The sequence below is a fragment of the Juglans microcarpa x Juglans regia genome, chromosome 6S (assembly GCF_004785595.1).
Source record: "Juglans microcarpa x Juglans regia isolate MS1-56 chromosome 6S, Jm3101_v1.0, whole genome shotgun sequence".
Lineage (NCBI taxonomy): Eukaryota > Viridiplantae > Streptophyta > Magnoliopsida > Fagales > Juglandaceae > Juglans > Juglans microcarpa x Juglans regia.
This window is the reverse complement of record NC_054605.1, coordinates 12517641-12537453: the sequence shown is the minus strand read 5'-3', so window position 1 is coordinate 12537453 and position 19813 is coordinate 12517641. Positions and strand designations below refer to the sequence as shown.

Below are 19813 nucleotides of genomic sequence, written 5' to 3'. Positions count from 1 at the left end.
GGGAACGTGTGATTTATGATACATAAAACAAGATGAGTCCACAAGTGAAGCTTAAAAGCCAAGTTCTAATAGGAAGGTAGAGAGTCTATTGAACCAAGCTCTTGGAGCTTGTTTTAACCCATAAATAGCTTTGTGCAGTCGACACATATAGTCAAGGTGAGAGGTATCAGTGAAGCCTTGAGGCTACTCCATGTAAACCTTTTCAGCAAGATAACCATTTAATAAGGCATTGGACATATCCAATTGCCTAATTGACAAGTCAAAATGTATAGCCAAGCTCAATAGAGCCTGAATGATAGAGGGTTTAATCATTGGGCTAAATGTTTCTGTATAATCAATGCCACATTGTTGATCAAAACCTTTGACTACAACACGTGCTTTGATTATTTCCACTAATTTTAAACACCTATTTGTTTCGTATTACATTGTGATTGGTTGGCCAGACACACAAGGTATGTGTGCCATTTGATGTTAGAGCTTCAAATTCATGTGTCATTGCATCCCTCCATTGTGGATAAGTAGCAGCTTTGGAATAACTTCTATTCGTGCCATCAAGTTTAGCAGATATAAATTGAGTGAAATTAGGAAGGTTATAAGTAGGAGCAGATATAAGACTAGAGTTGTTGGAAGCCATAGGTGTAGGATTGGCATAGCCCTTAGGCTCTTGATACTATGAAAGATAAACTTAAGTGAGGGTTTGGCAACTTACCAACCCTAAACATATCGATTGATTTAGGTGAGGTTTGGATTAAAAAAAAAAAAACATTTTAACTCATCTCATCCCATCTAATCATCACAATTTTTTTTAAATTCTCATATAAAATACAATAAACAACTCAACTTTTTCAAATCTCAAAACAATAATAATGTTAAAAAATAATATTCTAAAAATATTTTATTCAACTTTTAATTTTTATCTCAACTCATCTCATCTCAACTCACTATCCAAACCTCTCTATTAAAGTTTGTACAAAGTGTCTCAAAATAATGTAAATTTATCTAATTACATTTGAATCTAAGTTGTCTATATCTTAACAAAATAAATTCAAATATATGCTATCTTAAAGGATAATTATCTTGCTCAACATCTTTGTCAGTAGTTATACATAGAGCCTTATCTCGTGTGCAATTTATTGTGTTTGACAGAACTTTATTCTTCAATAGTAGAGAGCTACGATTTCGACGACCGCCATGCCATAATATAACATGGGTAAGTTTGATTTTGGTGAAAGAGGAGAGGACAGCTATTTAAATCTTGACTCTAATCCTAGTGTGTCATTTATTTTTAACATTAAAAGGACAATGTGTTGGATTTTTATTGGGTGGTGTAAATCCTTCTTTTGCACGACATCCGGTTCGAAGGGGATCTCTCCCAAGTCCGAATAACCTAGATGAAAACAAATTGAAATCAAGGACTTCTCAATTAGGCCTCGTTTGTTTTAACAAAACTTCTCAACTTATATCAAATATCATTAAATTTTTTTCAAATTTTCATATAAAATAAAATAAACAATTTAGTTTTTTTTTTTCAAATTTCAAACTAAAAATAATATTAAAAAATATATTCAATATTTTATTCAATTTTCAGTTTTAATCTCATCTTATCTTATCTCATCTGTAAAAACAACGTAAGCCATTTTAGGACTGTATGTAGACAACTCCGTTTGGATAGTGAAAGTGTTTCATTTCATCTCATCTCATCATTACAATGTTTTTAAATTTTCACACAAAATATAATAAAAAATTCATCTTTTTTAAATTTTAAAATAATAATAATATTATAAATTAATATTCTAATAATATTTTATTCAACTTTCAACTTTCATCCAAAACCATCTCATCCCATCTTACTATCCAAACCACACCTAAAAGCAAAGCCGAGAAATTTGCACACTACAAGAAAAAAGGCATTTTCCAGCTATTTTTAGATCGCTGCAAAAAAAATCGCCGCAAGTAATAACTATTTGCAGCAAATTTTAAATTTGCCACTAATCCCAGCCATAGTTTGGAAAATTCTGAGGGAGAATTCAATGTTAAGTTTTTGCGGTGACTTTTTTTTTTCGCCGCAAAAAACTATTATCACTGTAGCGACATTTATTTCCATCGAATAGAGAAAGCGCTGCAAAAAGTATTTATTATGGCGAAAATTGTTGCCGCAATAGGAATTCTACGGTTAATTAATGTTTATTAGCAGCGATATGTGAAGCACTGAAAATAGCCTTTACAAATTTTAGGAGACAGTGTACAAGACTATTTGTGGCCAATTTTTGTCGCCGCAAATGAGAAGTGCCAACAATTTTGGTTTTGCTGAAAATGAGGAATTAATATTTGTGGCCATTTTTTTTTATTAATGTGGCAATATTATGTAGCCGCAAAAAACTAATAAAATTTAATTCACCCGCTTGTTTTCCCTTGGTTATTTCCCTCCCGTCTCCCCCTAGCTCCCCTCTCTCTTTCTTCAATCCTTTTTCTCCCTCAAGCCTCCGCCGCGCACAACCCACTCTGTCGTGCACGACCCCACCATGCCACTACCACCTCACCTCGATGGCCATCCCCTCCTTCTCCCCAGCCCCCCGCCGATCTCTTTCCTTTTCCCCTCGAATCTAGCCTCACCTCTCTCTCTCTCTCTCTCTGATTTCTCTACATCTCCATTGCTATGGGCGTCGTTTGCCACCACCCACACCTCGACACCGTCGCCAGTCCTCCGTCGAAGCCCATTTCTCCTCCATGCAAGGTCAAGCGATACAAACACACCCTGGAGGTCTCTTTCTCTTTCTTTTTTTTTTTTTTTTTTTTTTTTTTGTTTCAGAATAAACTGTCACCATTCTTTGCACTCTCTTTATTTTGCCCAAGTTTATATTGTGGGTTGTTGTCATTCGCTTATTTGTGTTCAACTTTGTCCTATGGAAGCGTTTAAAGTTTTTGTTGTTAGAAATAGAGTTTGGGTTTTTTAAAAGCAGAATTTTTAAGAGTTCTTTATTGATTCATGAAAAAATATTTGCATTTCAAGTTGAATATTGCGACTTTCTTTGGTTTAGGATTTATTCTTGTGTTCTTGATTGGTGGAAGTTGCTTTAGGATTTATTCTTGCGTTGCTTCGACTGGACGTTGGGTTTGTTGTGGAAGATGGCTTGTACTTGTCTACTTGCCTAATCTGTGATGATAATTTCTAGGGAAGTTTTGAAATTGCTGTGGAGCTACTAGTGTTGTTGAAGACCTATGGTCGTTGTGGAAGTTTCGGGTCATGCATCTCACTAGTTGTTTGGCTTTTACACTATGCATTTTGTTTAGCTGTTTTTCTCGAGCCGCTGGTTTTTCCTCTTCTCTGTTTTTTATATCGGCTCTAATCCAATAGTGTCATTATGGCTTTAAAGCTGTGGTATTCTTCTAGTGCTACAGGATTCTAAGTGGTTGTTTCCTCCCTCCTCACATTCTATATAGTGGGCTATTTGCAAATAGTAAATTTGTATTTTATTGATGAAATAGGGGCTTAATTGATATGAGTAGAATGTGAGGAGTCAAAACTGACAACAAATCCAACCTTGGAGTACTAATTAGTAATTTATATTACATTTATATTTAGATTATTGCAGATGCTTTTATAGCCATGATGATATTACTCATATGATTCTAAAGTACATTACTTGATTATTTAGATTCTTGATTACTCTTCACTATGTATTTTTTACTTAATGTGCAAAAAATATATCTATTAGGCTATGATGTAGATAATTGCCTATGGATGGATCAGATTTATACTACTTGGGGATGTGATTAGAAACATTACAAATTTAGAGAGGTTAGTTGTAAGAACCAAAATAGTAATATAGGATATTTTACCCTTCTACATATATACATATATATATATATATATATACATGTGTGTATGTGTGTGTTTTTTACTATCCATGGCATGCAGGCAACATCGGTGGTGATCGTACGTGCATATGGTTCAAACTATAGTATTATTTCTTTGGAGTTTGTAATTTTTTTCCTTTTGGTGCTATATATATATATATAGGATGTCTGAGATGTTTTCCATACACAAAGAGTTTCTTCTCGACTATATTAACCTTGCTGCTATAGTTGTTTCCTCTAGTTCCTCATGTTGGAGTTTATCACAAAAAGTGTTCATACTCGTGGATAGTTTGGGCATGATGGATGATAGAACTTATATGTAAATGTTGCACTGCTTTCTTGTATCGAAAGTATTTTCATGTTTATGCCGCTGTGACTGAAAGTTAGTATTGATTTAAAATCTAGGCTATTTTTGTTGTAGGCTGCTGGTGTCGACCTAGTAGAAATTCTGGCATGTATGTTTACGGCCATGGCTAAGTCCTACTCATGTAGCTATCACGAGGATCTCTTCGGTGGCTAATATTCTATTGAGCAGCTCAAGAGTGCGATCAAGTACATTAGGTGTTTTCATTGTTTGTATTCTTCTTACTTGCAAATTAAGGTATTATAGAAATTGGATACATTAATATTTGTCATGGCTCTTTTTTTAAAGTTTCTTATCATCGTAATTTCTTCATCTAAATTTCAATGATTGCTTTGAGACCTTGACTATGCTGTCCCAATATATTTTAGCTACTCAAGAGAATAGTAGCTATAAATAATAACAAGTACTTAAATAATATCAATTGAAGTTTTCAAACGCTAACGTTATTCCTTGTTTTTTTTTCTTTTTTGTCAAACCAGCCCCAGGACTCCCTAAAGAACTATTTTGGCTATACAAAGGTGAGGTTTTTATCTCTCTCTCTATATATAGGTTGTGATACTGACATAAATAAAATCATGTTCCACATTATATATAATCGCTTTGATGTTTAGTTGATTCTAAGGTACTATGTAACTTTTATATAATCGCTTATTAATAACTCTATTTTATTTTAGTACAAACAAACCGCGGTAAGAATCCATAACTCTATTTTATTTTCTTATTATTTTTCTTCTTTAGTTTATCATTCTTTTTTAATCTTTTCATTTTTTAAGGTACATGAAGTGAGTGAATCATATATATACGACAAGGAAAAAAAACTGTACAAAATGCAGACGCAACCAATAATGAAAAACCATCATGTACTGACACATATCCCTAATTAAAAACAGTTACAAAAATAAACTGAATCCCTTGCCATATCATTCATATAAAGCGCTAATGTTAAGTGTGATATTAAGCAGTTCCAATATAACAAATAATGCTATTAATGACACTTTTAACAAAGCAGTTCCAAACACTTGATGTTCTTCTTTTCTTCATCAATACAGGATATAAAGTCCGGCGTCAGATCAGACTTGATTCATATTACTATGATAGAGGTGAGGTTTCTATGTATAATTTAAAATCATGTTGTTTGAAGGATATATAATTGAAAGGCATGACATGAATTAATGACCTAGAAGAATTGGATAATAACCGCAGTGTCTACCCAATGATGGATCTGATCTTGCTTTTGTATTCGAAACCTTGTTTATAACAAGCCTCGATTATGAGCCACATGATAGCTCAAGAACATCGACAAGTTGGCATATATAGAATCGAGCTCAACTCAATTTAAAGCTAGCCTAGACATTTAAATCTAGAGGTTTTAGTTTATATATATATATATATATATATATATATATACACGTCAGTTACATTCCATTTCTCAATTGCCAACTTTTTTTAGCCTTCTTAAATTTCCAATACTTTCTCTTATCTGGTAAGAATTTTCAACTTTTAAATTGAAACTCGTTTTCTTCATGTGCACATTTTCTAATGCATCTCTTTGTTGTATTGCTAATTGGAATGATACAGGTTGTTGAGATCACAAATGGAAGTAAGGTGAAATATGAGCTTGACAAGAAGAAAAGACTAATTAAGGTATTGACCATTTCGTCCTCTTAAATGGAAGATTTTAGTGCTAGTCTTAAAAGTATATTCTTTCGGCGTTGCATTGAAGCATACTTAACTAGAAAAGGTTGGTTCAAAATGCTTCCAGTCCAAATACTTCTTTGGGTGTTTATATTGAATGAGGACGGTAAGATCTTTGGAAGGGTTTTTGAGTTATACTTCTATTCTGGGAGAATCTTAGTTCTTGCATTTTGCTACCTTGTACTTTGATTAGATATCTTCCATCAGATTGATCTTACCATCTGCATCAATGGCTCAGCTTGATCGTATTTTGTATTCATTAGTAGCATATCCTCACATCTATGGTCTCATTCCTCACACATTGTGTGAAGACAATGACACATTGGATGTTTTAGGTAGTTTTTTAGTGTTCCTATTTATGTATTCAATAGAAAAATCTCATTTCTTAGTTCTTTGAGTGTTGAAAAAACAAATCTCACTGTCATATTTTTTAGATAATTCTGATATTGTTAAATTTTCAACAAGTTTCTTATTGAATACAAAAGAATAATTTATTGTAGAAAGTTTCAATGTTTACCTATATTCCATTTCCAGAGATCCCTGAATACAAACTGTAAATTCCTGGGTTTTTCATATATTGAGACACAAAGTGCACATTGCTCTTCACTTCTTTGTTTTTCACTTTTCTCCAAGTCATTGTAGTAATTCAACAAATTTGTCACAGATCTACCAAAGAAATTGCCAGTGATGAATTTGCCACCATGTACTATGTTCATTGGAAGCACTTCCATCAGATTTTTGAGTTAAATATTTATTACCAAAAATAGAATGACCATACATCAAATCACAATCAAAATGAATGCACATAAGGAATTAATTACGAATTTTTCTACCTCCTCTTTCCTTCCCACCTCAATCTCTTATCTATTGATTCAATTTAATGAGAACTTTCTTCACACCAGAATCATATACAAGTGGTAAGTGTTTCCTCCAATTCTTTACTTAAACATGGACTATTATTAGTGTTTGATACTACTATTCCTATCTGTCATCACTCTTATTTGATGAATACAATCACTTATACTCTTGTTAACATTTTTGAGTTGATGAATTATTTGTTGTTTGGCTTCGTTTCTTAAAAATCATTTTTTACACTCAGATATTTTACCTACAAGTTGACACTTGTTATTGGTTTTTAGATCATTTGTAAGTCTGGTTTTGTGCTTCCCACTCGTGCAGTTGCTTTTTTGAGCAAGAACATATAATTTGGATGTGTATTATTTTTTTTGTGGATTCTATTTTTGTACTTTTATTTTTTGGTAAACTCTTGCGGCGAGTAAATTTCGCATAAATTAATTTTTTCTGACGATTTTAGTTATTTGCAGCAATTCTTAATTGTCGCAAATAGTCTTTTTGGGTGACAATTACCCGTTGGAAATACATAATTGCGACGACAATTTAAAATCGTTGGGAATGTATTGAGTCATTTGCGGTGATTTTCTAAGCTTTTGCGACAATGTATATCACCACAATTGAATTTTCTCAACGATTTAGGGGTAAACAAAAAGGTTATTTTCGTCGATTTTTTGGACAGTTGCGTGTAAAAAAAAAAAAATCCGGAAATAGTAATTTTTTGCGACTATTTTTTTCACAGTCTTCCCAAGTCAAAGCTTGGATTTGTGGATTTACATTAGATCTAAAGAGAAAGAAACATAAAGATTTTATGTGAACATGAGGCCACAGAGTCTTCCCACACCTAAACATGCCAGAATGCCTCAACATCTGAAATGCACTAACAAATAAGGCCAGGGTTTGCTTCTCCTGCAATGTAAGATCAAATTAATATCAACTATCAACAACGGAGACAAGGTTCACCTCGACATTGACAAGTTTCTAGTTCTCACCTAAAGTGAACAACACAGACAGGTCACCATAGAAAGTAGCAGAAACAACTCCGCAAAATGTTTTACCCACACATACGAAGATAAACGTCCAACTGCAGACATGTTGAACTAAAACTGAACTCATGATCTTTAGGCAATGCCACATTTGATTATATCCAAAGTAGTCACATTTCCATGGCTATGGGGAGCCCTTGAAATTCTCTCTTCCCTTGGTGCGCTCTAACAGCATCAGGAACCTCATTTTGATACTTCCTCACAAATCTCTTCATGAAGTTCTTCTCAACCATTCTGATCACCATATAAGGGATGCAAAAATCCTCCTTAAAAAATGTACTAAACATGAGAGTTGAGAACAGAGTTACACCACCATAACAGAGTTATACACACACCAGAGTATTACATATTACATATGAGTGAACTTACTTTGTCTGAACACTATTAATGACCAAAACATCACTTTCTTATGAATCTGCCAATATATGCATACAAATTATGTGTCTTTTAATCAACCCAGGTTGTAGCAGGAATGAGTTGGAACTCCTCCACCCTAAGCCGTGGGAGGACATGACTTAATCAACCCAGGTTGTAGCAGGAATGAAGTTTCAGCCAAGCCGAGCATTTTCGGTTTTTTTCTTTTTCTTTTTTCTTTTCTCCTCTCTTTTGGAAAGACTAACAAGCATCGGAAATATTCTGTGCGGGCAAACAACCCCATGAAATACAGGTTACCAAAGCATTATAAGAGAGCAACATTAACCTATTTACTGTTGCTTGCAAGTTGAAACAGAACCTTAGAACCCCAAATCACAAAATTATAATACTAGCACAATCCACAACTACCATCCTCAATTATCGAGTGTCGACTCAATAATCCACATTCACAAAATTTATGTGTCCCGTATTACTAAGGCTGAATTTTTTATGAATTTTTATTTCATCATCTTTATTTTCTAAGGCTGAGGTGGTCAGATTTGGGACATGTATTACTATTTGAGGCCATATGAGGTAGCTCCATGGGTATATGGAATTCTCAATATTTTCTTTTTAGATGGATATGGACAAATGGATCAGTTTGATAATAAGAGCAAATCCAAACAGTAAAATGATAATTGAGGGGCAACTAAAAAAGGAATCAAAATCAAGGACAATTACCATATAAAGTTTCTGAGACACCTCAAAAAAGTAATTTACCCAACTGCAAACATGTTGAACTAAAACTGAACTCATGATCTTTAGCCAATGTCTCATTTGATTCTGTCAAAAGTACTCACATCTCCATGGCTATGGGGAGCCCTTGAAATTCAATCTTCCCTTGGTGCGCTCTAACAACATCAGGAACCTCATTTTGATACTTGCTCACAAATTTCACCATGAATTCCCTCTCGGCCATTGTGACCATATAAGGGATGCCAATATCCTCCTTGATTAACCCCTTAAACATCAAAACTTGCAGAACTGAACACCTGGGAATAATCCGCTTCTCCAAGCTATGCAGTAGAAGAATCGGACTCTTGGAGATCATAGAAGGCTTCATCTTCAGTTTGTTCACAAAGAAACCCATCATTTTCTTGATCTTCTTCTCCGAAATAGCCATACACAATGGTTGCCGCTTGAATGCTGAACAAATCTCATCGTCTGACAAACCAAAACTTCTAAAAGCTTCCACCTTCTGCTCCCACAGTGTTTTACTATTTAGTGACATGGACAGGATGGCTAGAACAAATTTCAGACAATTGGGATCAAAACCCAATTTCATAACTTCATTAACAATCTCACTAAACCGATTGCCACAGATATGCAGTGACAAAGGTCTTAAAAAGAAGAGTTTCAAAACTAATGACTGGGGAACACCATGGCTTATCAACTTATTGATGTTGGGCTGTAATATATGCACCCCGTCTGTTCTAAGTACTCCGTAACATCTCCTTATAGCCTTTAAGACATTCTTGTCAGTTCCGAGAAACCGCCTAAGCTCTTGAATACACGGAATGATTTGTTTTTCGAGGCTCCTTTTTAGAATATACGGCTCTGTGGATAAAAGCTTTGTAATTTCAAGATCTGAAAAACCTAACGATTTGAAAAACTCCAACTTTGGCTGAAGAATCTTTTGAGCATTATACACATAAAGTTCGGGACACGTCATAGTCAATGTTTTTATTTGCTCATCACTAAAGCCATGTGCTCTAAAAAACTCAACAGCAGCGTGTGCATCACTTTCTAGCACAGCTGGGTATTTGCTAAGCATTCTGGCGAGACCAGAACCAGAAAACCCCAAGGATTCAAACACTTTCATGTTGGGCATAAGGGTTTTCTCTAAATCAGCCGAAAGCAATGGTGGACGAATTCTAATTAAGTTCCTGATGTGGGTCTGCGTCAAACCGTGATTTCTCAACAGGTCTAGAACGGAGTTGGTATTCTTTACGTTCTCAATGTTGAGCTTCTTGGAAAACAAAATGGCCGATTCGAAAGAAAGCCCACATGAATTCTTGGGATTAGGAAGTTCTGAGGTGGGTTTGAGGGAGGAGGTCGAGAAAAAGTTTGCGTGGCTAGGTTTCGAAGGTCTGTGCCTCAGTTTTTGGGGCAATTTTGAGCAAATGAAACGTAGCATTTGATTTGGTTGAGACAAAAAATAATTGATTTAGGAGATGAATATGAAGAATGGTTACCCAGTTCGAGATTTGAGACTGAGTTGCCTCCCTGATCTTCTGGTTTGGAAAGGTTCGAGATTTGAGACTCAGTTGCCTGAATCATCGGCCCCCCTCTTCGTCTGGTTTGGAAAGGCTCCGAACTTTCACGGGATAAAGTCTGCAAGACAAGGAATTCGCAACAAGTTTTAAATCAACTGACGGCCCATCGAGCCTCTTTAGGGGTAGAGAGTTGGCTAGTAGAAACCTCGGAGTTGCCTAATCCTTGGCTCGTAAGAGTTGCAAAGTTGTGGCAAATTGTATTTTCAGATCATGTTTGTATCATGTTAAAGTCATAAATATTTAATTATATAAGTCAATTTGAACCTAATTTGTTAAGTTAAATATGTCAGATTTTCAAATCTTAATCGAATCTATTTAGATAACAGGTTGTGTCATGTTATCTATTTTAACTTATTTAATAATTAATTAGAAATATACTAACACGACATGATTAATTTAAACTCTTTTGTTTTATATAATTAGGTTCAATTAAAATGCATAACTCATTTGATCTGATTAATATCATTTTACATAAAAGTTAAAATCTATATTTATGAATAACCACAATATCTTAAAAAATATATATCAATATTTTTCAAATTTTAACATATAATAAAATTAATATTACAAACTATATAATAACAAATATGAGTATATGTTTAAAATTACAATTCCAATAATAAAAACAATAAAATCATAAGTATGCTGACAAATATTAATATTATAACTTAACAATAATAAAATTTTAATTTTGAAATAAATTATAAACGGGTTAAAACTGGTTGATTTTGTGTTAAGCAGGTTGACATGTTATTGACCCGTTTATAAATTATGTCTTAACAGATTAATCCGTTTTGACGTGAACCCTTAACATCAAATTCAAATCTATTAATTTTATATTATATTATATTGAGTTCACAGATCGTATTATATATCACCACCTCTAAGTGCTACCGACCTCAAGTGATGATTGATCTCTAGCGTGCAAAAGATAGCTTGTGAGCGCAATCTTGCTAGCAGAACTTAGCCACAACGTAACATGGGTAAGTTGTATCAATGAAAGCAATGAAAGGACAATGCTACAACCACGCAAGAAAAGTCACGAGAAGAGTCATCGAAAAGTCCATCTGGGCCTTTTTTTGTGTTTTTTTGTTTTTTTCTCTTTTTTTTTTTATTATTTTTTTAATCTCTTTAAACATCTTAAAAAAATTTAGAACATCGTTAAAAAATATTTACTTAACTATTAAGTAAAAAACAATCGTGACCCATTGTCAGGATACCAAGCATTTTCCTTGATAAAATATGAGTGGTGTGAATGCTAGTAACTAGGGGTGTTAATATGTGACATGATCCATGAATCCAACACGAACACGACACGAAATTAGAGGGTTTGAGTTTGATATTAATGGGTTCGGATCAAAACGAGTTGACCCGTTAAGACACAATTTATAAATGGGTCAACTTGCTTAACACGAAATCAACCTGTTTTGATCTGTTTAGAATTTATTTCAAAATTAAAATTTTATTATAGTTAAGTTATAATATTAATATTTGTCAACATGCTTATGCTTTTATTGTTTTTATTATTGGGATTGTAATTTTAGACATATACTCATATTTGTTATTGTATGGTTTGTAATATTAGTTTTATTATATGTTAAAATTTGAAAAATATTGATATATATTTTTTAAGATATTGTGGTTATTCATAAATATAGATTTTAACTTTTATGTGAAATGATGTTAATCAGATCAAATGAGTTATGCATTTTAGTTCAACCCACTTATATGAATAAACGAGTTTAAATTAGTCATGTCGTGTTAACATATTTCTAATTAATTATTAAACAGTTCAAAATGGGTGACATGGTACGACCTATTATCTAAATGGGTTGGATTAAGATTTGGAAATTTGACATGTTTAGCTTAACGGGTTAGGTTCGCATTGATTTATATAGTCGAATGTTCATGACTTGACACGACACAAACACGATCCGAAAACACAATTTTCCACCCCTATAAATAGTAACGCGAAGCATGATGATGCCTAAGTGGGAAGGACCATATGAGCCAAAAGGATTCGAGTTAGCGGTGGTGGTTGATTTCTATGGAAAGACCTGATTTTCTAAAGTTCATAAGTTGGAGGGTTAGCAAGAAAAAAATGTGCAATGCCTAAGATTAGGAATACGGTGGAGAAGCTTATACAAGGCCAAGTGTAGAGTTAAGAGATGATGTGTTTGGGTAATGGAGTAATCTCACTATTTATTATTTTATTATTATTTTCTACTTACTTTTTGCTAATTGGATCCAGATGAGCATGGAGCCTTAGATGAATTGGCAGAAAGGAAGGCCATTTGTAGATTTAGTGGTCCAAAGTCTTTGAGAGGCAACTCTTGTTGTAGGTCAGTAATAAGTGTAGTAATCATAGCAGCATGTGTCCCTCTAACTAAAATATCATCAACATAGATTATGGCCTGGTTTGGATAGTGAAGCCATCTTAACTCATCTTGTCTCATCTCATCTAATCTAATAATTAAAACTTCCTCAAACTTTCAAATAAAATACAATAAACAATTTAATTTTTTCAAATTTCAAAATAAAAATAACATTTTAATAACATTTTATTCAACTTTCAGCTCATTTCAACTTGAGCTATGCCAATTCCTTTTGTTTTTCTTCGAGCTTTTACCATAGCACAATTCCTATTAACAGGTTTTATGGTCCCATATAAAAAACAAAATAATGGTAGCCTTTCATATTTGATCTCTATACAAGTTTGTTTACCCTCCACCCTTGTCATCCTTCCTCTAGCTAGGGGTTTAGTTATATCCAGGTTTACTCCAACCCTGAGATACTTACCCCACCTAGGCCTTCTTCATCAACATCAACTATCATAACCTCCCCCAATGTTGACCCTACAAGATCCCCACCTTCATAAGTTATTGCTGCCAAAGGCAATCCGTGTAATTGTACTCAGAAAGGTTCTTGGTTAAAATTCATCTCATTTGGTGGAGTATTACTATCAAATTGTTGAATACATATCAAAGATTTATCAAAAGACCAAGGTCTTTTGTTTATAACCCTTTCCATATCCACCCTTTTCTGAAATTCAACTATAAACTTGTTATGTCCAACCTCTTTAAAGAATAACCAACCTTCTGGATTCCATATTTTTGTCATAGTAGCTTTAAAAGTATCCTTGTTCATGTTCTTGTCTATCAGAATAAGTAATATCAAGCAATTATGTCCTTTAATATATGCTTTTCTTGTCTCAACTCTAGTGAACTTTACTTCTTCCCGCTCTTCCTCTGTAAGAGTAAACCCTTACCACAAGTTTTCCAACTCTTCCGCCATGCTTGAGTTAGGGCTGCAACCCGACCAAACCGGCTTGTGTTTAGGCCTGACCCTACCCAACTCGATGAGCAATCGAATTAAACTGTCCTAACCCGACCCAACCCGACCCGAGTTTGATGAGTGAAAGAAATAACAACTTTTATTCTCAAGAAAACTAGATTGAGATAGCGTCGATTTCGCAGTGGAGAAAGAGAATGATGAACTGCAGCACTTGACATCGGATCATTTTGGCACGAGCAATGGGGCTTTTGTCGTTGATTACTCATTCAGAGAAGTTGGCCTTTGTGCAGCGCATCTTGGATGCCAAGAACTCTCTCTCTCTCTCTCTCTCTCTTTCAAATCTAGAGAAAATTAGAAATGGATGCCAAGTATCACAACTTGTTTGATTTCCGGCATTTCATGGCCGGAAGAACTCGTTTTCTCACTGTTACACAACCAACCGGTGAGCCATTCTTTATCTAGAAGAATGTGGCACCGACACAACTCCAGTACGAGGCATTGGTACTAAGGGTTTCCCTCGTGGGCTAGTTGGGTTCAATTCAAATGGAGAGTTCTGGATGGATGGGATCTTATGATGGTGGAAATAGTACTAGATGGCCAAGGCAATGGGGCTTTCGTCGTCATCAATTGATTACTCATTCAGAGCTCCTCACGGTTGATGCAAGCATGCTCTACTTTTCTTCTTCAATCTATTGCAAGTGGTTTTGACGACAGAGAGAAATGGGGAGGGATGGCAGCTAGGGTTTGACAGTAGTCAATTTCAGCGGGTTCGACCCGCAAGTTAATTCAAATCGCTTTTACGGTTCGGGTTGGGTCGGATCTCACGGAAGGATCAGATCGCATAGTTTTCTACACAGGCCTAGCTTGAGTAGCTTGAATTTGTCATAAAAAGCTAAGAATTGCCAAAGAAAACTAGACCACCGCCTTACCCTTCTATAGGAAAGAAAAGATATCCACCTTACCCTTCTCGAAAAGGAAAGGACCCGCTCTCAATATACTTATTTGGTTTGGGACTTTTTTTATTTAAAAATAGTTGATTTAAGGATTATAGCTTGCAATATCATAGTTGCTTTTGAGGTTTTATATTCTATGTACTGTAAAGTGAGAGGGTCAAATGCTTATATGGCACTTAAGTTAGATATGAGTAGAGTTTATGACAGATTGGAAAGGTGTTTCATAGCAGTTGTGATGGAAAGAATGGGGTTTGCAAAAAGGTGGATAGATCTGATGAGTCACTACATCAAGTCAGTATACTATTCGATTCTAATAAATGGAAACCCTCAACGTATTTTTAAACTTTGGAGAGGCATAAGACAGGGTGATCCACTATCACCGTATCTTTTCATATTATGTTTTGAAGCTTTTAGTCAGCTCCTCAACAAGGCAAAAACATTGATACCCATAACTGGTTTTCCATTAGCAAGGGGTCAGTTAACAATTAATTATCTATTTTTTGCATATGATAATCTCTTTTTTGCAAAGCTTCCTCTTTGGAATGGAGTAGGTTGTTACATATTATTCCTCAATATGAAAATGCCTCTGGTCAGAGGTTGAATAAAGCAAAATCCTCAATATTTTTCAGTAAGAATACAAAGGGCATTACAAGAGATAGCATTCTGAGTATTGCAAGGGTTAGAACAACTACTTCCTATAAGAATTATCTTGGTCTGCCAGCTTTGATTGGAAGGTCAAGAATCAAGTCTTTTTAACAACATTCTTGACAGAAATTTCAAAACTGGAAAATAAAGTTACTTTCTAAAGCATGTAAAGAAATACATCTCAAATCAGTTATCCAAGCTATCCCTTCTTATTCTATGGGGGTTTTTTAACTCCCCAAAGGATTATTGAAAGAACTTAACAAGATGATGAAAGGGTTCTGGTGGGGACAGATTCAACATAAGAGAAAATTAAGTTAGATTAACTAGAATCAGATGGGGAAATCAAAGGCTGAAGGAGGATTGGGGTTTCGAGAATTTGGAAATTTTAACTTAGCCTTGATAGCAAAACAAGCTTGGAGAATAATTCAAAACCCAAATTCTTTGGCCTTACAAGTTTTATGTCATAAATATTATCCTCATACTGATTATTTCAAAGCAAAATTGGGAAGTAACCCTTCATATATATGGAGGAGTTTGTTATATACAAGACCTTTGTTTCAGGAAGGGATCCTCTGGAGTGTTGGGAATGGTCAATCAATCAAGATATGGCCTGACAAATGGATGCCAAAACCAACTACTTTCAAGGCTCAAAGTGGTCAGAGTTTTATGAGCAGTGATGCCAAAGTAGAGATTTTGATCAATCAAGAAACAAAAGAATGGAATATAGATCTGCTTAAATCTATTTTCCCTATGGAAGATGTTGACAGCATCAGGCAAATTCCTCTTACTACTTATAATAGAATTATAGCAATAACAAATCAACACCTTAAATTCAACTTTTAATTAATTTGTTGTTTAAGATGTGAGGAAAGTCCTATCTAAAAGTTAACACATTTCAACATAAAAAAACATGTTTCATCATTTGATTTAGACCAACTCTGTGTTTGTTTATACATATACACAGAGTTGCCCTGCCATGTATATTGTATTGTACCTAGCTAGTATGTAAGTAATTAGCTATCTAACTCTAGCTTTGTTGGTTTGTATTCCTTTCAATTACATATATAAAAAGAACCCCATAAATTTCAAAATGATGAAAAATATTGCTCTTTTGAAAATAAAAAGTTTGGGTAAAGCTACCAGGCCGCTTGAGCGTTACCGCTCGTCTTGCCCGTTTGATGTGGTTAAGCCATGTGCAACATTAATTTATTAAAAAAAACTAAAACTCGGCATCAAAAAGGAAAACCCCAGACACTTTTCAGAACCCTTCATCCTTCATGCCTTCCTCCATCCCGATGCCCCCTGTAACCCCTCATATGGTATATGAAGTAGTGCCCAGTGAAATCCAAATGAAGAAATTACCAGTTCTTCAAGTTTCAAAATCAAAAGGCCCAACAAAGCTAAGAACCACTAGATGAGGAGTTGCAAAAACCCTTTTGAAAGATTCTCATATGAGTAAATAGAAGAATACAAAGCATCAAGTTTTTGCCATAATTGTGCACTAGCTGAAATGGGGTAGCATTCTAGCGCCATTGAACCTCAGTATTTGATTGTACGTTAAAGAGCATCGAATGCTAGATCTCTTAAATTCGACAAGAGAGCCAAATTCACCACTTATATAAGTACTTGCTTAAGCAGGCAGAGGAAGCATCAAATATCAAATTTAATAGATCATAGAAAATCTACTATCTAGTGAGCTCTTACGCTAGAGACATAGAGGTGAAGAGAGAGGCGTCGAGAGGGAGGAAAATAGGCTGGAGGGATGAGGGGTTCTGCAATGTGCCTAGAGTTTTTGACGCTAACTTTGTAGTTTTTTTTTGTTAATAAACTAACCATGTGCATCCACCTGGTTCGGCCACGTAAAGCGGTCCAAATGAGTGGTAACGCTCAGGCGGCAGGGTAGCTTTTTTCATAAAGTTTACTACTACTACTCTCTACGACCCATAAGTAATCACCATATGTGTTTTTGGGAGTTAACTAACTAAATTATGCTCTTTAATCCCATAGTAAAGCAAATATTGACTAGGACTTTATTCTTGAGGAGGGGAAAAAAAGAAGTTATAAGAAGTTACCAATCTTTATGATATCTTGGAAGAGTAGTTTTTATTTACTTAATTGATGGCTGGAACTTTTTCTTGTTTGAACGTTACAGTGCTATTGAATGTGATTGGTAGTGCAAATCAGTTCACATCTTACACTTTGCTTGTTTGATTGCTATTGCATTGCATAGCATGCTACTTTGGGTTAGGGAAAAAAAATAGATTCTTCTGACCATTCATTTATGAAAATAAGAACTTGTCAATTTCATCATTGGTATCACCAAACATTTCAACAACACCCCATTCTATCAATGTTAGTTAACCTACTAAATGAATACATTTATCGAGTTGGAACTGAGCATGTCATGAAGATAAGCTAGAAGACCCTTGACAATTGCATGACTCCTCCTAAATGAATTTTGTTTGTATAGCACTAGGATGGATTGGTTTATCTTGTAAGATTAGGCTCAATGCACTACAAAAAAAAAGACCATTTTTGGCGGATTATATACGACGAGAATGACTATTTGCAACCAAAGTATATTCAATTTGATAGAAAATAGTCATTTTCGCAAAAAATAATATGAACAATTTTCTTATAGTGATGGGAGCAAATTTGCAAGGCTTTGACAGCATACACCATGCAGAGTTATATATGGTTAAAAGATAATTTATAAAGTTTTGGATGGCACTACTTAAACTTCTAGTATCATTGATATTAGGTTGTTTGGATGTTGACATGGTGTGGATTTAATCTGAAATTACAAATTAACTTTTATATTGCAATATATTTTAGATGACTAAGTTAGTTACATAAAATGGAAATAGGATCCTTAAATTTTTAGGGCTAAACATTCTATTAGGTAGATATATCAAACCCACATTTTCTACCTGAATTCATTTATTAGAAATTTAGAAGATCTTCTTTCCTAGTAATAAGTCCAACAAAAAATACAAGTCCCTTGGAAAAATCTTAATTAGGAAATACAAAGAATTTCCTATTTTAGTTATAAAACTTAAATATTTAGCTACGTTTCAGGGTAAAATTTGTATCTTTCTAACTTAAAGGTTTGAATAAAAAAAAAAGTTTCTACAAGTTAGAAGATAAATGTTTCTAAAACCACCAACAAATGCGATGATTGTTTTTTGTTGCATTTTATTCATGTCAACTTCTTTCATGCTCTTCTCCAAGATCATAATTCCAAATAGAAATATAGAAACACAAAGATTGCTAAAATAGTCCCTATTGCACAACTAAGATAAATAACTCTGGAGTTGTTACAGAATATGCCATCCCAGCTATCGAGGAAATGAATGAAAACCTACCAACCTTTGTCCTTCTTTTCATTTTTTATTTTAACTATCTTGAACTCTGGTAACTGCAGTGTCCTCAGAATTAGGAATCATTTCAATTTACTTCCTTCCTCATCATCCTAATTATAAATCATATTATTCCATTTCCATGCATTTAGATGATGTCGTTAAAAACCACTCTGGTTTTTACAAGCATAGCATGTCTCCAAGACTCGCCAAGTTCTAAACTCTTTTGTTATTTTCCTAGCGTTACAACCTACACTCGTGTCGCGTAACTCATACTCACCAGGTATGGCCCACATTCGTTGTTGTTAAATTATTAGTTTTTTTCATTAATTCATATGCATTAATGAATATTACTTGCTCCAATTCTTCACTAGCCTTCTATATTTATCATTCATCTACGTTTTTAGTTATTTCACATAGATGATCTGGAGAATGCACACACTGATCGTGAGTTATGAGCGGATGGGATGGATGATTCATTGAGATGATGTATGGGGGACGCCCTTAGTGGTGCATTATGGGCAAGGAAGATCACAAGTAAGGACCAGGGTTTGTATGCTCAATGCCTTACTGTTGTGGGTATAAGGGTGTTTGATGTGAACTAAGTGGAGGGCAAAATACAAAGGTCGAAGAAGAGGCAGTGGCAGTTCACTAACCTAATGGGCCAAACTGGTATGGGATGGGACCCCAACATCAAAATAGTGATAGCCAGTGACGAGCATTGGACAAATGCCATTAGGGTAAACTAATTAAACTAACAAAAAAAGAAATACCCAACTTACTCCATCAATACATGTTTCCTTATATTTTTATGTCTTCATAATCAATATCTAATAAGCTACTTCATATATTTTAACTAGTCAAAATCAGACTAGAATTGTTTCCGGACCATGGGCTACCCAAAGTATGCGGAGCTTTGCACAATTTTTGGCACGTCAGTTGCCACTGGTCCACTTCACCATGCGTCCACCCAACCACCCCCAATTAGTGACGAAGAGCGTCAGCTTGATGAAGAGATGCGACGTCAGGGCCCTGCACTGGGCATGCAATCGAGAGT

The 19813-nt window shown here is 34.6% G+C and overlaps 2 protein-coding genes and 1 long non-coding RNA gene across 3 annotated transcripts in view; all 3 read right to left on the bottom strand.

Moving 5' to 3' along the window:
- LOC121236485 overlaps window positions 1-10509 on the bottom strand; it is a 47876-nt gene extending 37367 nt beyond the window's left edge. The window contains exon 1 of the mRNA XM_041132926.1: window positions 10425-10509. Coding sequence (XP_040988860.1) covers window positions 10425-10509 — 85 coding nt within the window. The remainder of the gene's footprint in view (window positions 1-10424) is intronic.
- On the bottom strand, window positions 7525-8058 carry LOC121236489. Its single transcript, XR_005934774.1, has 2 exons — window positions 7762-8058; window positions 7525-7678 (listed from the first exon to the last, which is right to left on the bottom strand). It is a non-coding gene; the product is annotated as an uncharacterized LOC121236489 (long non-coding RNA).
- LOC121236486 lies at window positions 8838-10628 on the bottom strand. The gene is made up of 2 exons (XM_041132928.1): window positions 10501-10628; window positions 8838-10451 (listed from the first exon to the last, which is right to left on the bottom strand). The coding sequence occupies exon 2, from the start codon at window positions 10364-10366 to the stop codon at window positions 9026-9028; it is 1341 nt and encodes a 446-aa protein (XP_040988862.1). The 5' UTR covers window positions 10367-10451; window positions 10501-10628; the 3' UTR covers window positions 8838-9025.
- Window positions 10629-19813: the final 9185 nt, after the last annotated feature.

Coding starts and splice junctions, on each gene's coding strand:
- LOC121236486 (XM_041132928.1), bottom strand. CDS start 10,366: ATGCTACGTTTCATTTGCTCAAAATTGCCCCAAAAACTGAGGCACAGA.